The following is a 19,617-nucleotide window of genomic DNA, read 5'->3' as shown; positions in this document are numbered from 1 at the left end:
TTATATTAAAAACAAAATCAAATATTACAAGTAATTCCCTAAGGTTTATAAAATTTTACATGTGTTATGGTAATAGTTAATTGCTAAATGTTGCTGCTCCCTCAGTCTGCAGCTAGAACATGGATGGCACTTTCATTCAGTAAATGCAGCCCGAGTGGTCTGCTGTGCACTAGGCACTATGTTAGATGCTGAGGATGCAGTGGTGGTGAGCATGATAGCCAGGCCTCTGCATCCAGGAATTCCAGATGTCTGCTGTGGCACAGTCTCATGCAAGCACATTTTACATGAGAAGGAATATATTTTAGTATTTGCCATGCAAGTATTAGGAGAAATCCTATTGTTGGTGCCCCTTTTGTTTTTCATAGAATATCTGGTACCTCAAAAACAGTTTTTTACCTCATGATTTATCACAGGCTATGTGTTGCATCCAAGATATTTGACATTTACCCTTTTACTTTTTGCTAAACTTTTCAGGCAGTCTCACTGGACTGTTTTGTTTTGTTTAAAAAGCTTTGCTGAGACAGAATTCGCATGTTATAATATCTACCCTCTTAAAAATTGCAGAATTTGATGGTTTTTAGTTTGTTCACAGAGTTGTGCAACTATCACTGCTGTCTCATTTTAGAACATTCTGTCAACGTGGAAAGAAACACCCTACCTATTAGCAACCACTCGTGCCCCTCCCCTCCCCCACCCTTGACAGCCACTAGGCTACCTTCTGTCTCTTAGTGGGGTGCAATTACCTATTTTGGACACTTCGTATAAGTGGATCACAGAATATGCGATCTCTTATGTTTGGCTTCTTTCATTTAGCATGTTTTCAAGGTCCATTCATATCAGAGCATGTATAGGATTTTATTTATTTTTATGGTTAAATGATATTCCATTGTATGGATATATACCACATTTTGTTGACTCATTCTTTAGTGGATGGACATTTGAGTTTTTCCACTTTTTAGCTATGAATAATACTGCTGTGAACATTTGTGCACAAATGTTTGTATTTAAAATGTTTTCTAAAAAAATAAAATAAAATAAAATAAAATGTTTTCTGTTCTCTTGGTAAATATATATGAGTAGACTTTCCAGGTATAGGGAGAATGAATGGATCGATGATAAGGTTATTAGCCTTGAGTCTTTGAGCACGTTATTGAGTATTTTTAGGCCTGTGTTTTGTGTCCCTAAAATGAAGGAATTGGATTAGACTCTTTCTCAAGTCTTTATTTTAGCTCTAAAATTCTGTAATTCCATTATTACTATTTTTTATGCCATATATCAGTATGTATGCATGTATAAATGTATGTGTGTTCATTGAGGGGTTGGCAGCTTTGGCTGTGGGTTCAATCCAGCTACAGCCTATGTTAGTATGACCTGGGTAGGAATAATTGCTACATTTTACTTGTAAGAAGAGAGACCCATTAAGCCTAAAATATTTACTCTCTCTCCTTTATGGAAGTTTGCTGACCCCTGCTGTAGGTATTAAATACTGAAATGTGTATAATAGCTGTAAACAATGATGACAACCAGTTTGTCACAGTTTAAAATATTTGTCTAATCGGAACAGCTAATGCTTTGATTTCTAAAATCATACACACACTAACGTATAATAAACATACTGAAAAGTAGCCAATCATAAGTATACTGCTTGGTGAATTTTCACTGAACACATTATGTAAGAAGCACAAGAAAGAAAACCTAAGAAGCATTGAGAAACTTTTTTCATGTTCCTTCTAGTCATTCTAACAGTAATCAATGTTCTGATTTAACAGCAACATACCTTGCCTGTTTTTGACTTTCATGTAAATTGAGTCATATAATTGGTATTTTCTATGTCTGGCTTCTTTCATCCACTGTCACAATTCATCTGTTCCGTTGCATGTAGTGGTAGTTTTTCATGTCTTTGCTGTTTAATATTCTGATTGTATAATAAGAACGCAGTTTATCTTCCATTTTACTGTTGGTGGGCATTTAGATTATTTTTTATTTGGAGCTGTTATAGTTAAAACTCTTATGAACATTCTTACACCTGTCCTTCAGTAAACATATGTCTTTGAATTGGATCAGAGGGTATGTGTGTGTTTGGCTTTAGCAGAGATTGTCACTTTTCCAAAGGGATTACATCACCAGCAGCGTATGAAAGTTCTCATTGCTCCACATTCTTACTGATACTTAGTGTTTTCTTTTTTATTTGACATTCTGGTAATATGTAGTGGTATTTCATTGTGGTATTAATTTCTGATTTCTTGATGACTAGTGAAGTGGTGCCAGTTTACTTTCTAAAATAGTAATTTCTTTTAATAAGGAAACACTAGCTTGATTGGGGTTCCCTAGCTGATGTCATTAAACAATCTTTTTGTTTTCTGTTTTATCATTAGTATTTATGTATGTAATATCTCTGGGGGGCAGACTGTTGTCATTACTCCCTATTGGTTTCAAGTGCTATTCTGGGTTTTGTTGTAAACATTGAGTTGGGTGGCTTTGTGTTGATAATGGACTTTTATTGTGATTTCAGCGACCCAGCCCAATCCAGCTTTATTCCCCTCCTTTTATATTGGCCCCAATCAAAGATAAGCAGACGGAGCTGGGAGAGACATTTGGGGAGGCGAGCCAGAAATACAACGTCCTCTTTGTGGGCTACTGTCTGTCTCATGACCAGCGCTGGCTTTTGGCTTCCTGCACTGACCTCCATGGGGAATTATTAGAAACTTGTATTGTAAATATCGCTTTACCAAACAGGTGAGGAGCCTCAGTGTTTATGCTGCATATAAATTGATACTATGCCTTTCCTCAGATAGGAGTCATTCTGATTTTCCTTCTAAATGCAGTAGGTGCCCCGGTGGTGGGTTCTTTGGAATTTTCTGGGTTTTATCTTACTAAGTGATAACTTTGACTCATTTGGGGCCCTTTTCCCTACTTCTTTCCTTTTTAGATCACGGAGGAGTAAAGTATCTGCACGTAAAATTGGACTACAGAAGTTATGGGAGTGGTGCATAGGAATTGTCCAGATGACATCTCTACCGTGGAGAGTTGTAATCGGCCGACTTGGGCGCCTAGGCCACGGGGAGCTTAAAGGTGAGGGATTCCTGAAGCAGTCAGTACAGGAAACAAAGGAAAAGTGTTGAGCTAATGTTCCTACCTGAGCCAATGGAGGAAATTGCAAAGTTGGTAGTAAGAATAAAGCAGATTTATATCTTCTGATTCTTTTATTTTTTAAATTATTTTTTTAAGATTTTATTTTTTCATGAGAGACACACAGAGAGAGGCAGAGACACAGACAGAGGGAGAAGCAGGCTCCATGCAGGGAGCCCGATGTGGGACTCGATTCCGGAACTCCAGGATCATGCCCTGGGCTGAAGGCAGGCACCAAGCCGCTGAGCCACCCAGGCGTCCCTCTTCTGATTCTTTTAAATGTAGTTTTATATGCTGTTTTTAAACATTTCATCATCAACAAAGCCATTTACCAAAGAAAATCTTAAATACTAAACCCCAATTATAAGACAGAAAAAAGAATGTTCTATTAATCTAAAATTGATACTAAATTAGAACTTCTAAGGCTTATTTATGTACTGAGTCAGTGAGATCAAGTCAGCTTTAACATGAAAATTCCAGTGAGAGATTATGGACAATAGAAGAAGTCATATATAAGAATAGACTTCAGTTTCTTTTATTTATTTTTGGTGATTGATGGTGATAGAGTTTGTATTTATTTTATGTTGGCACAAGAGCAAGATAATCCTGATTTGCAAGGACAAGTAGTTGCAAGTTGGGATGGTCTTTATTCACATTGCAACTCTCTGATGGTCTTCAGTCTGAAGGCTTAAGAGAGCAGACTTTTTAAGTTGAATTCCCAAATATACCTACCAACTGCTAATATTTCCCATCATAAATATAACAGCTACAAAGCACTAAAGTAGCTAACAACATAACTGACCACTGGCTTTGAGCCAAGCTCATTTGCTATCTTAGTGTAGCTACTTTACATGAGCAGTATGAATATTTCTAGATCATTTTTTAAGGCTTATTAATTAATGACACCTTTATAAAAAGTTTAATATGTACATTTGGATGGAAGAGGTTTCTTCCCCCACCCCCCCAAGGTCTACACAAAAACAAAGCATATGCCACAAATAAGCATGGTGTTTTGTTGTTGTTGTTTTAAGATTTTATTTATTTTTTCATGAGAGACACAGAGAGAGACAGAGAAACAGGCAGAGGGAGAAGCAGGCTGCCTGTAGGAAGCCCGATGTGGGACTGGATCCCGGGTGTGGGGATCATGCCCTGAGCCACCCAGATGTCCCAGCATGATGGTTTTGTGCATGCAAATATGTTAGAGCAGGTCAACAGACTTTCAACGTAAAGGGCCAGGTAATATTTTCAGCTCTGCAGACCAGTGTGTCCCTATTGCAGCCTCTCAATTCTGCCATTGTAAAGTCAAAGCAGCCACAGACAACACCTAAGTTGTATGTTTGGCTGTGTTCCAATAAAACTTTATTTACAAAAGCAAGTGGTGGGCAGGATTTGGCCTGCAGACCATAGTTTGCAGAACCCTTGCATTAGAGTGCATATATTGTTTCTTTGCATGAAATTTATATCAGGTATTTGTGGAATCTCTGAAATAAAACCCGATATGGATATAACTTGCATTGTAGCAAGTGCTCAAGTAAGTTAACTATTAGGGTTTAATAGTTGTTTATACATACATTACATTACATAAGTATTAAGTGTTTTCTTAGGGATCTATTATGTGCAAATTTTTTTTGACTAATTATACTGTAGGCTAATAGAAAATATTACCCTTTTCATTTTTTAAAGAATATCATACTTATAATGAATCTTGTATCAGTAGCCTGGAGGTCTGATGCATTGGGGGATTCATCATTTCATTTCTGTCAGAATTCCTGTCCTCTCTGTTGGTATGCCTTGTAGTCAGTCTTCCTCTTAAAGGGTTTAAGCTACTCTTAACCCCTGGGAAAAGTTGGAATATAATAGAAAAGAAGAAGAGGGGATAAAAATGTAGCCTACTAGTCTAGTCACTTGGTGTTTTGGACAATTATTAAGGCCACTGCCTTCCCTTGAATGATTTTTTTTTTTAAGCAGGAGCACCCCCTTCTTATCTCTTAAGGGAAAGGAATGCGAGTGGGACTGACCCATCAAAAGGTTGAGAGAAAACGTACTTTCAAGGGATAAGACACCCAGAGGAGCCTAGTGTACAGGAAATCAGTTTGACAATCTACATTTCATTCCTGTGGGAATCTGAGGTCTGTGCCGCATAGCATTGCTGTGGGACAGTATCATACATGAGCCTACAGATTTCAGAGTCAGCTTTGTAAAGTTTTGTTCTTTATCACCAGAATATTTGTGGTAAAATACAGATACCACCTTTCCTTTCTTAATTTGGTTTTATTTATTTTTATTTTTATTTTTTTTTCTTCTTTGGTTTTAAATCCAGAACTCATGCCTGTTTGATTTTTCTATGGCTTTACAAAATACATTCTTCATGTCTTGGCCACTTTTACTTCAGCCACTTCAGTTTGAATATTTTTAGGAATATGAAATATGAAAAAAATTCTTCCTTTTACAAATTCGTTAAGGGGAGAACAGTGTGTTTGAAAAACTTAGTGAAAGTAGAAACCTGTAGTGGGGGAATGGTCTTTCATCAGTGGGACAGGACATGGATAGCAGTGTGCTACTGCAGGAGTATGGCATGCTTCGTGTCTGTTGGGTTGGGAGTCAAAAGAGAAGACAAAGTACTTTTCCATTCCCAGAGTAACATAACCCTCTACAGTTCTCTGAGTAGACATAGTGCCTTTGTGTGGAGGCAGTAAACAAATATTAGAAAATTTGTGCTAGCGTTTTAATCTGGACAATTAGTGCTACATCATTTGGAGCACTTCACTCACACTCATTGTTTATCAGCTCTCTTGGGCCTTCTAAGAAGAATTCCCCTTGTTTCTGCAAGGCTTGCCTTTCATGGAAACAGCCAGCCTACAGCAGTAAACAAAACTGAGGTTTGCCTCCCAACTGTGCATTCTTCTAAAGAAAAGTGCTGATGTGGGGGCAGGGTGGGGGCAGGGTGGGGGGTGTGAAAGAACCATACCTGGAGAAAAAGGAGAAGAAAGAACAGACTGGCCTCATCATCAAAAAGCATATGAAGTGCCTAAATCTGTGTGGATCTGTGCTGGACTCTCCCAGCTCATTTCAGACATTATTTTAGTCTACAGAATAGTAGGCTTTTGTTTCTTTGTTAATGAAGTGTAAAAGAGGTCAAGTAACATTTTCTTTGTAGCAAGGAGTAGAACCTGTGTAAAGCCTTATTCCCTTTAGGTCCAATTCTGGAAATTCAATTACCGGGCAAATCTGGTAAGCTTAAACCTCCTATCAATATGAATTTCTAAAGACTGTGTATGACTCTCATACCTGATTTCAGATTGGAGTATCCTCCTTGGAGAATGTTCACTACAGACAATCAGCAAACGGCTCAAGGATGTGTGCCGGATGTGTGGAATCTCTGCCGCAGACTCTCCTTCAATCCTTAGTGCCTGCCTGGTTGCCATGGAGCCCCAGGGGTCCTTTGTAGTGATGCCAGGTAAGTCTCTTTTTGTCAGTTTCATTAATTAGGTATCACATCAGTTCAGCTCATTCAAACTTAAAGTCTATAGACAAATGTAGAATAGACCTTCATTATCTTTGTGAGAGAAAATTGTACTTGGGGACAAGAATGGAAAACCATTGGTCTCTTCAAGGGGAGAGGTTTGTGATTTTATTGTCTTGATGACCGTAACTTGGAAGAGAGCCTAAGTTCTGGGTATGACTGGCCAGTTCCCGTGGCCTGACCCTGATTGTTGTTAGTGTATGAGAATCACCCTCCAGAAACCACGAAAGTGGACACCACCATTGTGATACATATTTGAATATCCTTTTGAAGATAGATATTTGACACAAGCTCTAAGCAGCCTTGAGAGAATATTTTAAATCTTTCTGATGTGGTTGAGGATGAATGGTGAGACAAATAGAAGTAAAGTAGTTAGCATAGTATCTGGCCCAGAGGAAGCACTCAGTAAATGGGAGTGCCAGATAGATAGCCAAATGATTGTGGCCACAGAATTTTTAAAAAATTAACAACTAAGCCACTTTATAATTTATAACTAAGGAATTTTCTACCTTTTTAAGTCTGCTTTTATCTTCCAGATATGTCTCTGATCAAATGGGAGGTTCTGTCTACTTCCTCCCTATAAAAATCAGTAGTGTTGTGTGAGAATGAGCTTATTCATCATCAGTCCTATGAGAGGCATATGTCCTATGTTTGTTGGCCTTATTAGACCCTAGGTTAATTGTTGCCTGTACCACTTTGGCAAATTTCTTAAGTTCCCTGTTCTCGGTCTCATGATATGGGCATAATAGTTGTACCTCAAGGTAGGTATGATGACTGAATGAGATGATGTCAGTGAATACAGAGTTTAGCACAAAATCTGACATGTAGTAAGCATTCAATAAATGTTAGTTATAATAATTATTAGTTGAATGGTACCATTTCTACAGAATTGTATCATTTAGGAGAACAGTCCTTTATAAATTGTAAGCAACCACAGGTAGAAAGTGGGAGACTTATTCTTAGAACTGCTTCTTATAAAAATAATTAAAGCATATTGGTGGGCTCAGCCCAATTTTATCTTAACCTTTCCTGTGTGATATGAGACTTGGGTTATCACAGCTATGTGCTCTGAGTCTGTTTCTTTGAAGATATGTCAACACTTAGATGGAACTTTAAATGTGTATCCATTTTAGCAGTTGTATCAGACTCCTGTCTCTCCAGCTCAGGTCCTCCTGAAACTTTATTTCTGGAGTTGTTTACTGATGCACAGAAGGAACTGATACAATTCTTTCTTTCTCTTTCTTCTTTCATTTAAAGATGCTGTCACAATGGGCTCTGTTTTTGGCCGAAGTACCGCACTGAACATGCAGTCATCTCAACTGAATACCCCACAAGACGCTTCCTGTACGCACATCTTGGTGTTCCCAACATCATCAACCATCCAGGTGGCTCCAGCCAACTATCCCAATGAAGATGGGTTTAGCCCCAACAATGGTGAGTGTGGAGGGTTGTGTAGGGATAGAGCTCAGATTCTCCAGCAAGATGCAGAGCTAAAGTATGGACTCATGGGCTGCTGCATGTGTTTTAATAATCAACATATAAAATACAAAGAGGCGGGTGCCTGGGTGGCTCAGTGGTTGAGCATCTGCCTTTGGCTCAAACCATGATCCTGGGGTCCTGGGATCAAGTCCTGAGTCAGACTCCCTCTACCTACGTCTCTGCCTCTCTCTGTGTCTCTCATGGATAAATAAATACAATCTTTAAAAAAAAAAATAAAATACGAGTAGGGGATTGAAGATTGGTTAGAGAATCTGTTTGTTTTTGAAGATTCACATACCCAGTTACCAAGACCAAATAAATATTTTCCTCTCTTGAATAATTAATTTTCTACTGTTTTTCCCTAAAGGCAAAACAAACAAACAAACAAAAAAAACACCTGCTTGGTAGTGTCCTCCACATGGGTGCCACTCTTCAAGTAAATAGTAGCTGATCTGATTTGAGACATATGAAGACTCCTAAGCAATATGAAGGAGCTTCTGTCTTTAGCTAATCATTGGGAATCTAATTTGCTCTAAAACAACTCATTTGATTATTCTTTTTTTTTTATTTTAATTTTTATTTTTTTTATTCATGAGAGACAAAGAGAGAGGCACACAGGCAGAGGGAGAAGCAGGCTCCATGCAGGGAGCCCGACATGGGACTCGATCCAGGGTCCCCAGAATCACGCCCTGGGCCAAAGGCGGCACTAAACCGCTGAGCCACCCGGGCTGCCCTCATTTGATTATTCTTAATAGATGTTTTGGTTTGATTATCTGTTAAGGCATTTGTTGAGTAATGGTTATCTATAAACTGTTAAATACTTAGTATTATGTAGCCATTCACATTGCTTTTTGGAGATTTTTTTAATAGTTACCCGCATTTACCCCTGTTAAAGGGGGAGGGTAAAAGGATACCAGATTTTATATATAGTATGATCATAATGGAGTAATGATATAAGAAAAATTGTAGCAAAACATTCACAGTAATTGCATTCTGGGCAATTTCCAAATTTTCTGCTGTGTACCTTATATAATGTGGAAGAAGATTTCTTAATGAAAACACAATGCTTTTATCTGCTTTTGGAGTAGGCCTCCAGTTTCAGGGCAAGTTCACACCTATTAACATGTCTTAATTCAGCCTCCAGTATTTTAGATGCTAATTGGATGCATAGATGGTGTCTGCTCTTTTCTTGGATGGTGTCAGTTGTAACTTTGTGTGATAATTAAATTGCTGCTTTAGCTCTTTTGCCATCTTTTTTTTTTTTTTTTAGATTTTATCTATTCATGGGGTGGGGGGCAGACACAGGCAGAGGGAGTAGCAGGCTCCATGCAGGGAGCCTGACACGGGATCCCAGGTCTCCAGGATCACGCCCTGGGCTGAAGGCGGTGCTAAACCGCTGAGCCACCAGGGCTGCCCTCTTTTGCCATCTTTTTATGTGCTTTTGGAAGCTATACAGAGTGTGGAGTTTTGTTTTATGTTTTTATTTCTCCAATCTGTTAATACTTCACATTAGATCATTGAGAATACAAAATGAAAAAATAATTTTCAGCACCTTGCACCCAGTAGACACACATGAATAATAAATCTTACTAAGTTATTAACAGCGTGTGTTTTTGTAACATCATGGACTAACAAAATAGTATATATTGTTTAAGTTGTGGATGTGAGATATTTTTTAAATGTTTGTGTTTTTTCTCCTTCCTTTCTAGATGACATGTTTGTTGACCTTCCATTCCCAGATGATATGGACAATGATATTGGCATATTAATGACTGGGAACCTCCATTCCTCTCCCAACTCCTCCCCAGTTCCTTCCCCAGGCTCTCCTTCTGGAATTGGAGTGGGCTCTCACTTCCAGCACAGTCGGGTAAGGATGATTTGAAGTAGGTTGTTTAAAACAACCTCAGCCTTCAGGGAAAATAATCCTCTGGAAGTATAATCACCTTTTTCTGTCATGTACCTTTCTTCTAATGGTCTTGGTCCCTGGTACAAGAGAAATCAGTGTGGAAAAGTGACTCTGTAGTTGTTCTATTTTGAATGCAGGCGGGAATTAGAAATGGATTATTATTTCTGAAAATGTTCCTGATACATATGTTTTATCAGAAGAATAGTCCTATTACAGCAAGAAGGCTTTTTTGCAATGACTGTTTCCTAGCAAAAATTAGTTTTGGTTGCTTGCTGCTTCCTGGTTACTTATTTTTCATTTTTTGCCAAAATAGTTGCTTTTCAGGGGTTAGTTCAATAGGCTTGCTTACTTAACATGTAAAATAATTGTCTTAATTGAAGAACACATTATTGATGGTTGATTATTCTGAAGTAAGCCTTACTGTTCTTGTTTCATGTCATGGTGCCTTGATTTATATGTATTTTCAGTCTTTTGTGTAGCCAGGTTTCGAAATGGCAAGGGCCCACAGAATGTTCATTTTGGACAAGTGTCTAGGTTAATGCCCCAGTATTAAGGAAGAACACCAGAGCTGACAACCAGTTTCCTCTTTAAATATCCCAGGAATTTTGGAGGTGAATTAACAGGATCGAAGAGTTAAAGGTTCTGCTGTAGCTTGTGTTAACTTTGTTTTAAAGTAGATGATTCATACCTTATCACTCTTTTGTACCTTTTGTTTAAAATATTGTGAGATTGAGGGTTTAAGACATAGAAAAATGGCCATGTCTACTCTGTTAAACTGGGCAAGCACACACAACTCTGCTCACACTCATTTAGACAGAGCTGTAGTAAGAAGACTTAGTTTTCTGTCCATGGGGCTTTCATTGCCAGCCTGGAGTTCATGGAGGGACAGTCAAAGAGAAAGAAGATTAAAAATGTTAGTTAGCAGATAAAACCAGGGATGAGTGACTCAGTAGACTACATTCATGTAACTGCCTGTCCCCCAGTCCTCCTTTCTGAAGGAAGAGCATTTTAAATGTCTTTATTTTCTCCATAGTCATTTGTCAGTTCATGACAGTTTATTGGTTCTTTGGAGATTATTGTGATGGAAACCAAGAGCACAGATTTTATATCAGGTAGTTTCAATTTAGAATTTGAATTCTAGAGGCAAAGAACATAGCAAGCAAGAATGCATGCCCTGGAGTTTGATAGATGTAGCTCAGAGTTACAGCTGTATGACTTGTAGGTTGGTAATCTTGATCAAGTTACTTGACCTTTCTCAGCCTCAGTTATCTTATCTGTGAAATGGAAATAACAGTAATCACCTTTCAGTGCCCACGGTTGCACTAGCTTATCCAAAAACAAAGAATTGGTCTTTGAAGTGTCATGTGAGTTCTGTAGAAACAGAGCTTTGCTGTACTTTCTGCCTTTGTTGGAGCCTCAAGCCCTGATGTCTGTGATTGCATGTCAGAGTTTAAACAGCAGTGCTCTGCAGCTGGGCAGGTGGCCCTTTTCAATGTTGAACACCTGCAGCCTGGTGACCCCTGCAAGGCTTTCAGTAGTTCCTCTTTCAGAACCATTAAACATTCTTTGATACCCAATTAAGGCATTACAACAGGGGAAAGCATTTACTCAGGGTTGTAGTAAGTTTTTATTTTTTAACCAACTCAGATAATACAACTTGGTGTGATAGTTGACGATTATTTTTGTCCTCCCAACAGAAGGCCTTTGAAAACAAATGATTACTTTTTATTCCTTGCATAAAAGGTTATTTTCAGCTCTTAAAGCCAGCTAAAAGAATCAAAGATAAAGAAAATGTCAATTGCAGAAACCCGTCGTAAGGCTCTCACAAGGGTTTTATACTAAGGAGTTTGCTAAAAATTAAAAACAAGTCCTCTTCACCAGCAGATCTTACACTGCTGGGAGGTCAGTGACACTGTATCACATGGAGTGGTGCAGTGTTAGGTTTTCCTAACATCCATGTTGTTGACACTAGACTGTCGGGTACGCTCATGTATTTTGGTTGATTGCTGGTGAAAGAGCACCTGGGTGTGGGGGGTGGGTGCCTTCAGCTGCCAGAGGCCATTCTTTCCACCTTTAGTTTGATGTCTGATGCCATGGAACACATCTTACATTTAACAGAAAAGAAACCAGAGCAAATATATCTGTATTTGCTTGGCTGATTGAAATTAGTTTAGCTGGTACCATATTTCTCATCAGATGTCTGTGCATGCAGCGAACACCATGTTTCTCCTGTTGACCTTTCTCAGTCACCGGTGTTTTTGTGCAAAAAGCTGCCAGAAAGGGGTCCACAGTGTGTAGAGTGACTTGGTAAAAAGTTGATTTTCAAAGCTTTATTTGAAGTGATATAAATGCTGATCATGCTCTTGGGACTTTGTTTTTCAGAGTCAGGGTGAGCGTCTTCTCTCTAGAGAGGCACCCGAGGAGCTGAAGCAGCAGCCTCTGGCCCTTGGGTATTTTGTATCAACTGCCAAAGCAGAGAATCTCCCACAGTGGTTTTGGTCGTCGTGTCCCCAGGCTCAGAACCAGTGCCCCCTCTTCCTAAAGGTTGGTTTGGTGTCATATTTGAAGTTTGGGGGAGGAGTATAACTTAGACTTAAATTGGGGTTTGGTTAGAAACTTGTGTCTCAGTCCCCACAATCATACTGTGGTCCCTTTTTCTTTCACATCTGCTTCTACTCTGAGGGTATTTTAATTACAGTTGTGGTTGTGGGGTGGGGGTGGGCGGTGGGCGGTGGTTAGAACTCAGGAGAGGAACCCAAAGCCATGGCACAAAGGAAGCAATCACATTAACCTAAGTTGGAGACTTTGTGGGACCCACAGGGCATGCTGCCTTGCCACCCGTGAAGGTAAACTTAGGTGGAGGTGATCTGGATTGGCTGATCTCTTCCTCCCTTGCCACAGGCTTCATCTTTCTTCATTAGAGTAGGGCAAGAGGCAGCTAAATTTATGTTTACACACGCTCCTTCCTGTATCAGTCTTGGAACCCTTTAATACAAATTAAGGGTTAAAACAAAAGATCTCCTACTTCCAGTTTGCTTGAAAGAGCCTGGAATGAAATCCACGTTTCACCCACAGATTGGCAAGAAGCCAGAAGTTTGACAACATGCTCTTTTGGCAGGGCTGTTGGGAGATGGCCCTGGTGCCAGTAGGAAAGCCAAGTGACACAACCCCCCTCGCTTCCCTTTTGATGCTGCAGTTCCACCTCTGGAAATCTATTCAGAAGAAACAGGCAAAATAAAAAAAATGATAAATGTAAAAGATGGGAAACACTTGAACTGTCCATCAGTAAGGAACTGGTTGAATAAACCCGTACATCTGTTCAGTGGAGTGTTAATGTGAGGATTATTGTTATATAATCATTCTGTGGAGTGTAGATTACCTTGTAGTGATTGTGATAAGATGGGTGCGCGCGCGCACACACACACACACAGGCCTGCTCTGTTTTCAAAAAGAAACAGTGGAAGGGTTGGACCAGAAACAGTTGAAGCAATTTTCTTTAACTAATGGCTATGACATATTGTGAAATCAAGGAAGTTATATAAAATCCACGTCATCTTTATTTCAAATTAGACTTGTCAGGATGAACCTAGATTTATTTTTCCCTCTTAAGAAAGGTGTACACTTTTTTTTTTTTTTTTTAGCTCGGTCTACTGCAAAACTTAGGAGCAGTGACAGCATAGTATCCATAAACAACTCTCTTGCTACAGTTCTGGTTCTGAAATACCATTTATCATTTAAAAGAACCAGAGTCCCTTGGAATAAATGACTGATTATAGGTCTGAAGTAAGAAATATTCAGGATGAACCTTTGCTATGTTGTCCCACTGAAAAGCAAGGAAATTACTTAAGATAATTAGAGTTACTTCAAAGGACCCAGGAGCCAGCTGGAGGGTTCTCATTGCCCAAGGATGGGACAGTTTGAACATAAAGAACAGTGGTAGCAGGAGAATGAAACAAATACATGGGTTCATAATTGTGCTGAAAACCAGAACATTTTCTCAGTCACCTTTTGAAACTACTAGAACAGCAGCTTACTAAGTCGAAAACTAAAAAATAAAGAAGCATTTATATTAACTCTCACATACTATATTTCTCAGTTATTTAATAAAGTAAAAATTAGGTGAAAAAGTGATGGGGAACTTATTAAATGGAGCATGCTGGTAACCTGCTGAACACGGTGATCAATCCTACTTCAAGTGGGACAATAGACATTAGTTGCCTTTTGATGTGATGCAATAAGAAGGACATAGCACCAGTTAAGCAGTATTCTTGCACCCTTATCCCCTCCCTCTAGAAAGAAACTGAACCAGTTAGAGCCTCTAAATCTATGGATTTACAGAAGAAGTCAGTAGAGAATGTATTAACCCCACCACAAGGGGACAGTTAGCCATATCCAGACCCTGAGGCCTTCTAGAGATTAGGACTTCAAGAGGCAGGTCTTTGAATCATTTGAAATGCATTTATATTTGCAAAGCTAGCTTTTTTCCAACTCTAGGATATGGAGTTATTTGGGATCACATTGGAGTTACTGAGAGCCTAAAATTAAGGCTTCTGGAGGCTGTGGCTTCTAAAGACTCCAGAGGGTGTCTGCAACTAGCATACATTGGTCTTCCTTTTTTCTGCCCCATGGTTGAGGTTGTCAGAAAGGTAACTGTCTCTGTTCTTTTACCAGGCTTCACTGCATCACCACATTTCTGTAGCACAGACGGATGAACTTCTCCCTGCCAGGAATTCTCAGCGGGTTCCACATCCTCTTGACTCCAAAACCACATCTGATGTTTTAAGGTAGATACAGACATAGGCAACATAGCAGTACAGTGTGAAATAATCCTCCTTCACTTTTGTTTTTCCAAGGTGTATTTAATTAAAATGCAGAAAAGGTGCTACCTTTTGTGCTGTGGAGCACTGTCTGATTAGCCGCTGAGAGTTGCAGTCCCCCCATATGAGCACTGGACAGAGAGTATAGTATACTTTGTTAAATGGGATAGGTATGTGCAGTACAATTGCCCTTGCTTCCTATTTAAAGGAGGCATTTTATGGTGATGAAAATAGATCAGAATAGGGGGTGGATGGTTAGAAGACAGAGCCTAAAAGTTCAAGCGCTTGGTTTTGAAAGCATCTTTTTTACTTCTTCTGACATAAGTTATATAAATAAAATTAACTAGAACATAAATTCCATAGTTAGGAAGTATCTTCCAGAAGGATGCAGTAATTCTCTTGCACTGTAGCGGGCCACAAACATTCTTCAAGTACCTTGAGGAAATATGCCAGCTTTTTCTAGTGTTTACTAACTCTAAAATGATTTGGAAATTATAGTTAAGCAAGAACCTGATCAACATGATTTTGGCTTTCAGGGTCTCTAGTGCAGCACCGTCCAAGAGAAATACAATGTAAGCTACATTTCTAATGAAAATTTTTTTAGTAGCAACATTAAAATAGTAAAATAAATTGGTGAAGTTAAAATGTATCAATTATACCAAAAGTATATCAGAATAATATCAAGTATATGAAAAACAGTATCATTTCAGTAGTTAACATAAAAATATTCATGAACTATTTCACATGTTTTGTTTTTTAATATGAATTCCTTGAAATCCTGTTTTTATATGATAGCATATGTGATTCCATTTGTGGCCAGTAATGCAGGGCTAGGCAAAGCAGATGTGTGAGAAAAGTGCCACAGGGAAACCTGAGACAAGTGAAAGAATGACACAGGCCCTCCCTGCCAACTCCTGGAATGTTGACGTATAGAACCAGCCTTGCCTCTGCTGTGCTTCGTGCCCCTGACCTGTCTCTTCTCTCCGGCAGGTTTGTTTTGGAGCAGTACAACGCTCTATCCTGGCTCACGTGCAATCCGGCTACCCAGGACCGTACCTCCTGCCTTCCCGTCCACTTTGTGGTGCTCACTCAGTTGTACAATGCCATCATGAATATACTTTAATTGGAAAAGCACTTGTTCTCTCTGGCTCGGTTCCTCCTCCCTGCAGCCTCAGCCCAAGGAGCCTGCTACACTTTGCAAATGCCCCACATCCTCTTCTTGAGACCACTCTCCACAGTCCTGCACTGTGATTACTCCTCAGCAGGCACAGGTCATTTCTGCAGTGTTCATTCCCAGAGGGATTCATTGATACTTCTCTCATGGACCCGGAAACTTCCATAAGCAGTGACTTTTAGCCAGTGTTATGGTGTGTGCAGCCCCAAACCACTGGTCCGCAGGAAGTTTGTTGGTGGTGGTGGTGGTGGTTTTTAAGAGGGAAACAGAAGAGACAGTATCCTTTTGCACAAGAGTCTGTGTTTCCAGTCTCTGTTTAAAAACAAGGGCAGTTTAGCCCTTTTGGATATAATCCTCTAGTTATTGGTGTATGGCCTGTGGGTTACCCGAACTCCATAATCTGGGACTTCTTAAAAATAAGAACCAGCTCAAGTATATGATCTCATAATGGGGTTTCTGTCTCCCTAGTGCCCCCATCTAGATTGGCATGGATGCTTTGGTTGACTTCATACCTGTGTGTAGATACAAAAGGTCTGGAGACATCTTCATTTTGTTTATTTATTTTAAGTTGTTTTGTCATGTTTTTTTGTGACTTTCTTTTGATTTTTTTTTAATTCATGAGGACCAGGTACAGTAGCTGAAACCCAACTCAGATCCACCATAGGATTCTTTGACTACATACCTCTGTCCTAGAAGCCGGAAAAGGAGTGAAAACAGATTGGGGAGATAAGCCTAAAAAGTAATATATTCAAAACCACCCAGCAGTAGGCTTTATTAAGAACAAACTGGGTAAACATTCTGCCATGTTTCTTATTAAAAATGGCCAGCGTTTCATGAAGGATAACATTTTTATACAGAAGGCAGTCAAGCTCAACCCAGAGCCATGGAGGCAAGTACCTTCATTAGTTTTATATAGTCACAACGGAAATATATTTTCTAGTGAATTCTTATTGAAAGCCAGGTCTCTCCTCTCATTAGATCAAAAGGGACTCATGTACATATCATAATTGAAAGTGTTTGCTCATAAAATCAGTTATAAATATGGTGACTTTTTTCTGGACCATAGGAATATTATTTCAAAGAAATATTACAACTTAACCATTAAATTAGTACTTGAAGTTGAGCCTTTGTGGTGGGACTTTTTTAAAAAAAATATAATGCCTTTTTAAAGCATTAATGGCTAATTGAAGTATTTTATGACTCCTCATTCCAGGCCCCAGAGGGTTGTCTTTAAGACCCCGTTTCTGACCTTGACGTCGCAGCGTGTTTCTGTCTGAGGGCAGTGGGCGTGGGCTTGCCTCCCGCAAGCCACTCTGGTCAGGCTGTTGAGCTCTAGTCATCTGTGGAGAGAATCATGCAAATTTTAAAGTTCTTCCAAGAGACTTCCATATCCTGGTTATTAACAAAAAAAAAAAAAAAAAACAAACAAAAAAAGAAAAAAATGTAATAACTGATATGATTTTGTAAAAGTATTTTTCTTGAAATAATCTAACGTTTAAAACATTATATTAAAAAAAGTTGTGTGGTGGGAATATGTAAGCAGAGAAATAACTTGTAAATGGATAATTTTATTCTCTGTACCACCAATTGGGGGGGGGGGATGACTTTCACAATGTATAGGTTAAAAAAATCTGATATATCAAACCATTTGTATCTAATGTGTACAGTGTAAAATTGACTTTAAAAATATTGCAGTGCTATTTTTTCTTAATCAGAAAGGAAAAATTCTCAAGGCCTTTTGAAGAGCATAAGATGATGAAGATTGTAAACTTGTATAAAATTATCTTGGTGAGAAGACAAATTGTAAAGTAGATATTTGTAATCTTTTACCACTTTGGGGTTGCTTTTTTTCCCAGAATTCATCAGAACTTTGGATTTTTTTTTAATATGGGCTGTTTTTAATGCAGGGGCTTTTCTTCCCTAGAAATCCAATTCTAAGCAAAAAAAAAAAAAAAAAAAAAAGAAAAAACCCACAAAAAACAAAAAACCCCTACAAAAATTTAAAAAAAAAAAAAAAGGCAGCAAAGGGTAGTTTTCATCTGGTGTCTTTTATTTAAGTTTTTTAAGTTAAGAAAAGCTGGTGACATATTTATACGTTTTTGTGCAAAAATAAATGAATGGCAATAGATTTTAAAAAATCTTATTATGTACTTCTGTGTGAAAAAGTCTGTATAATATTTCCCTTAAATATGCATTATTTTACTTGTGAGTTTTTTACTGAATTAATCTGAAATGTACAAGCCCTGGATTTGCTACAGAGTGAGAAGTTATTTTATTTTTTTTTTATTTTTAATTTTGGAAATCCTGCAGAAATCAGAACTCTTACCATGGTTTGAACTAAAAAGGGGAAATGGGGAGGGGAAAGGGGTGGGATTGTCCAGCATGCTTGTATGTATATTTCAGAACCTTTTTTAAATGTAAAAGCTGTACATTTCTGGGAAGTTCTGAATTTCTTTTGTTTCCTTTTTTCCTTCAAGCATTTTGCAGTGAGCTTCTTTTATATATAGCAAACAATTTGAAAGAATACAAAAATATGTGAAGTTCATTTAAAACTACAGTATAGCGCTGGTACAGTACACTAAAGACTTTGATAAAAAGAAACAATACTAAAAGGCCTCCATTTTAAATGTCATTCATATATACCTTGTGAATGAGAGCTATATACTTTTACACACTTTTTTAGAGGAATAAATTATTGAATTACTGAAACTTTGAGTGGCTTTTTTCCCTCCCATCCTGCTTTATAACAAAATTATTTACACCTATTCAAAAGGTGTTTGTGTAATGGATTGAACATTCCTTGACTAGGAGTCAGGCTCTACCTTCCAGAGCAACACAGACATAGAATTTTATTGCCGTGACCACACTAACCAACAATTGTTCTCAGATGGTGTCCTCATGCGCCAGGGCACTAGTGCATTCCTAGATTAGTGTGTAGAGTCTGCGCGGGCACGCGGGCGCACACACACACCCCATTGGATTAGGAGTCCTGGTGTCCAGTTCTTTAACTGTCCTGAGTAGATCAGATCTGTGTTTCCCACAGATTGTGGTCAGTCTTAGAACAAATTATGAGTCTGTTTTCTACTTCCTTTCTCTTCACGGTCTGGGCCAGTTTCTTTTTGATGTTCCTTAGAAATAACAGAGCCCTCTTTGCTCTCTGCCCTATTCACAGGCTGTGATAATAGAATGCCACCTAAAACATGTATGAGCAGGGCGCTGGTTGACTGCACGGCAGCCACTATGCTGTTCCCCTCGGGTCCATCCAGTAGGAAAAACTACCTGCCCCTTAGGGGCAGAATCTCTTGCAAAAAATGGTAAAAACCTCAGGACTTGGCAGAGCTTATAGTAAAAGTTTGACTAAATCTCGAAAGACTTTGCTATTAACCTTCCTCCATCTATTTAGAAATACACATTGTTCTGAATTTAACATGGTCTGAACCTAGAGGTAAAGCTGTTGAGACTGCTCAGCCTTGGTTATTGTATCTGCAAATGAGGGAGGAGCAGGAGTCTATGAGAAATGCTCTGCAAATAGCACGCTGTGACCATGTTATCATAGTTGTACCATTGAAGAAGGCAAACAGGCCACATT

The 19,617-nt window shown here is 38.7% G+C and overlaps 1 protein-coding gene across 8 annotated transcripts in view; it reads left to right on the top strand.

Annotated features, from left to right (window-relative positions):
• Window positions 1–18,737, top strand: part of MED13L (mediator complex subunit 13L) — a 297,211-nt gene extending 278,474 nt beyond the window's left edge. For 5 of the 8 annotated variants that reach the window (XM_077875776.1, XM_077875775.1, XM_077875778.1 and 2 more), the window contains 9 exons: window positions 2,513–2,736; window positions 2,930–3,072; window positions 6,428–6,586; window positions 7,910–8,086; window positions 9,841–9,998; window positions 12,420–12,581; window positions 14,709–14,821; window positions 15,391–15,426; window positions 15,845–18,737. In XM_077875776.1, coding sequence (XP_077731902.1) covers window positions 2,513–2,736; window positions 2,930–3,072; window positions 6,428–6,586; window positions 7,910–8,086; window positions 9,841–9,998; window positions 12,420–12,581; window positions 14,709–14,821; window positions 15,391–15,426; window positions 15,845–15,977 — 1,305 coding nt within the window. In that variant the 3' untranslated portion in view covers window positions 15,978–18,737. Of the gene's footprint in view, window positions 1–2,512; window positions 2,737–2,929; window positions 3,073–6,427; window positions 6,587–7,909; window positions 8,087–9,840; window positions 9,999–12,419; window positions 12,582–13,112; window positions 13,373–14,708; window positions 14,822–15,390; window positions 15,427–15,844 lie in introns of those variants that run through there. The other 3 variants (XR_013366559.1, XR_013366560.1, XM_077875777.1) reach the window with 3 other exon arrangements.
• Window positions 18,738–19,617: the final 880 nt, after the last annotated feature.

The sequence above is a fragment of the Canis aureus genome, chromosome 27 (genome assembly GCF_053574225.1).
Source record: "Canis aureus isolate CA01 chromosome 27, VMU_Caureus_v.1.0, whole genome shotgun sequence".
In the NCBI taxonomy this organism is placed as follows: Eukaryota; Metazoa; Chordata; class Mammalia; order Carnivora; family Canidae; genus Canis; species Canis aureus.
The sequence above is the reverse complement of the archived record's forward strand: the minus strand, read 5'-3'. Positions and strand labels throughout refer to the sequence as shown.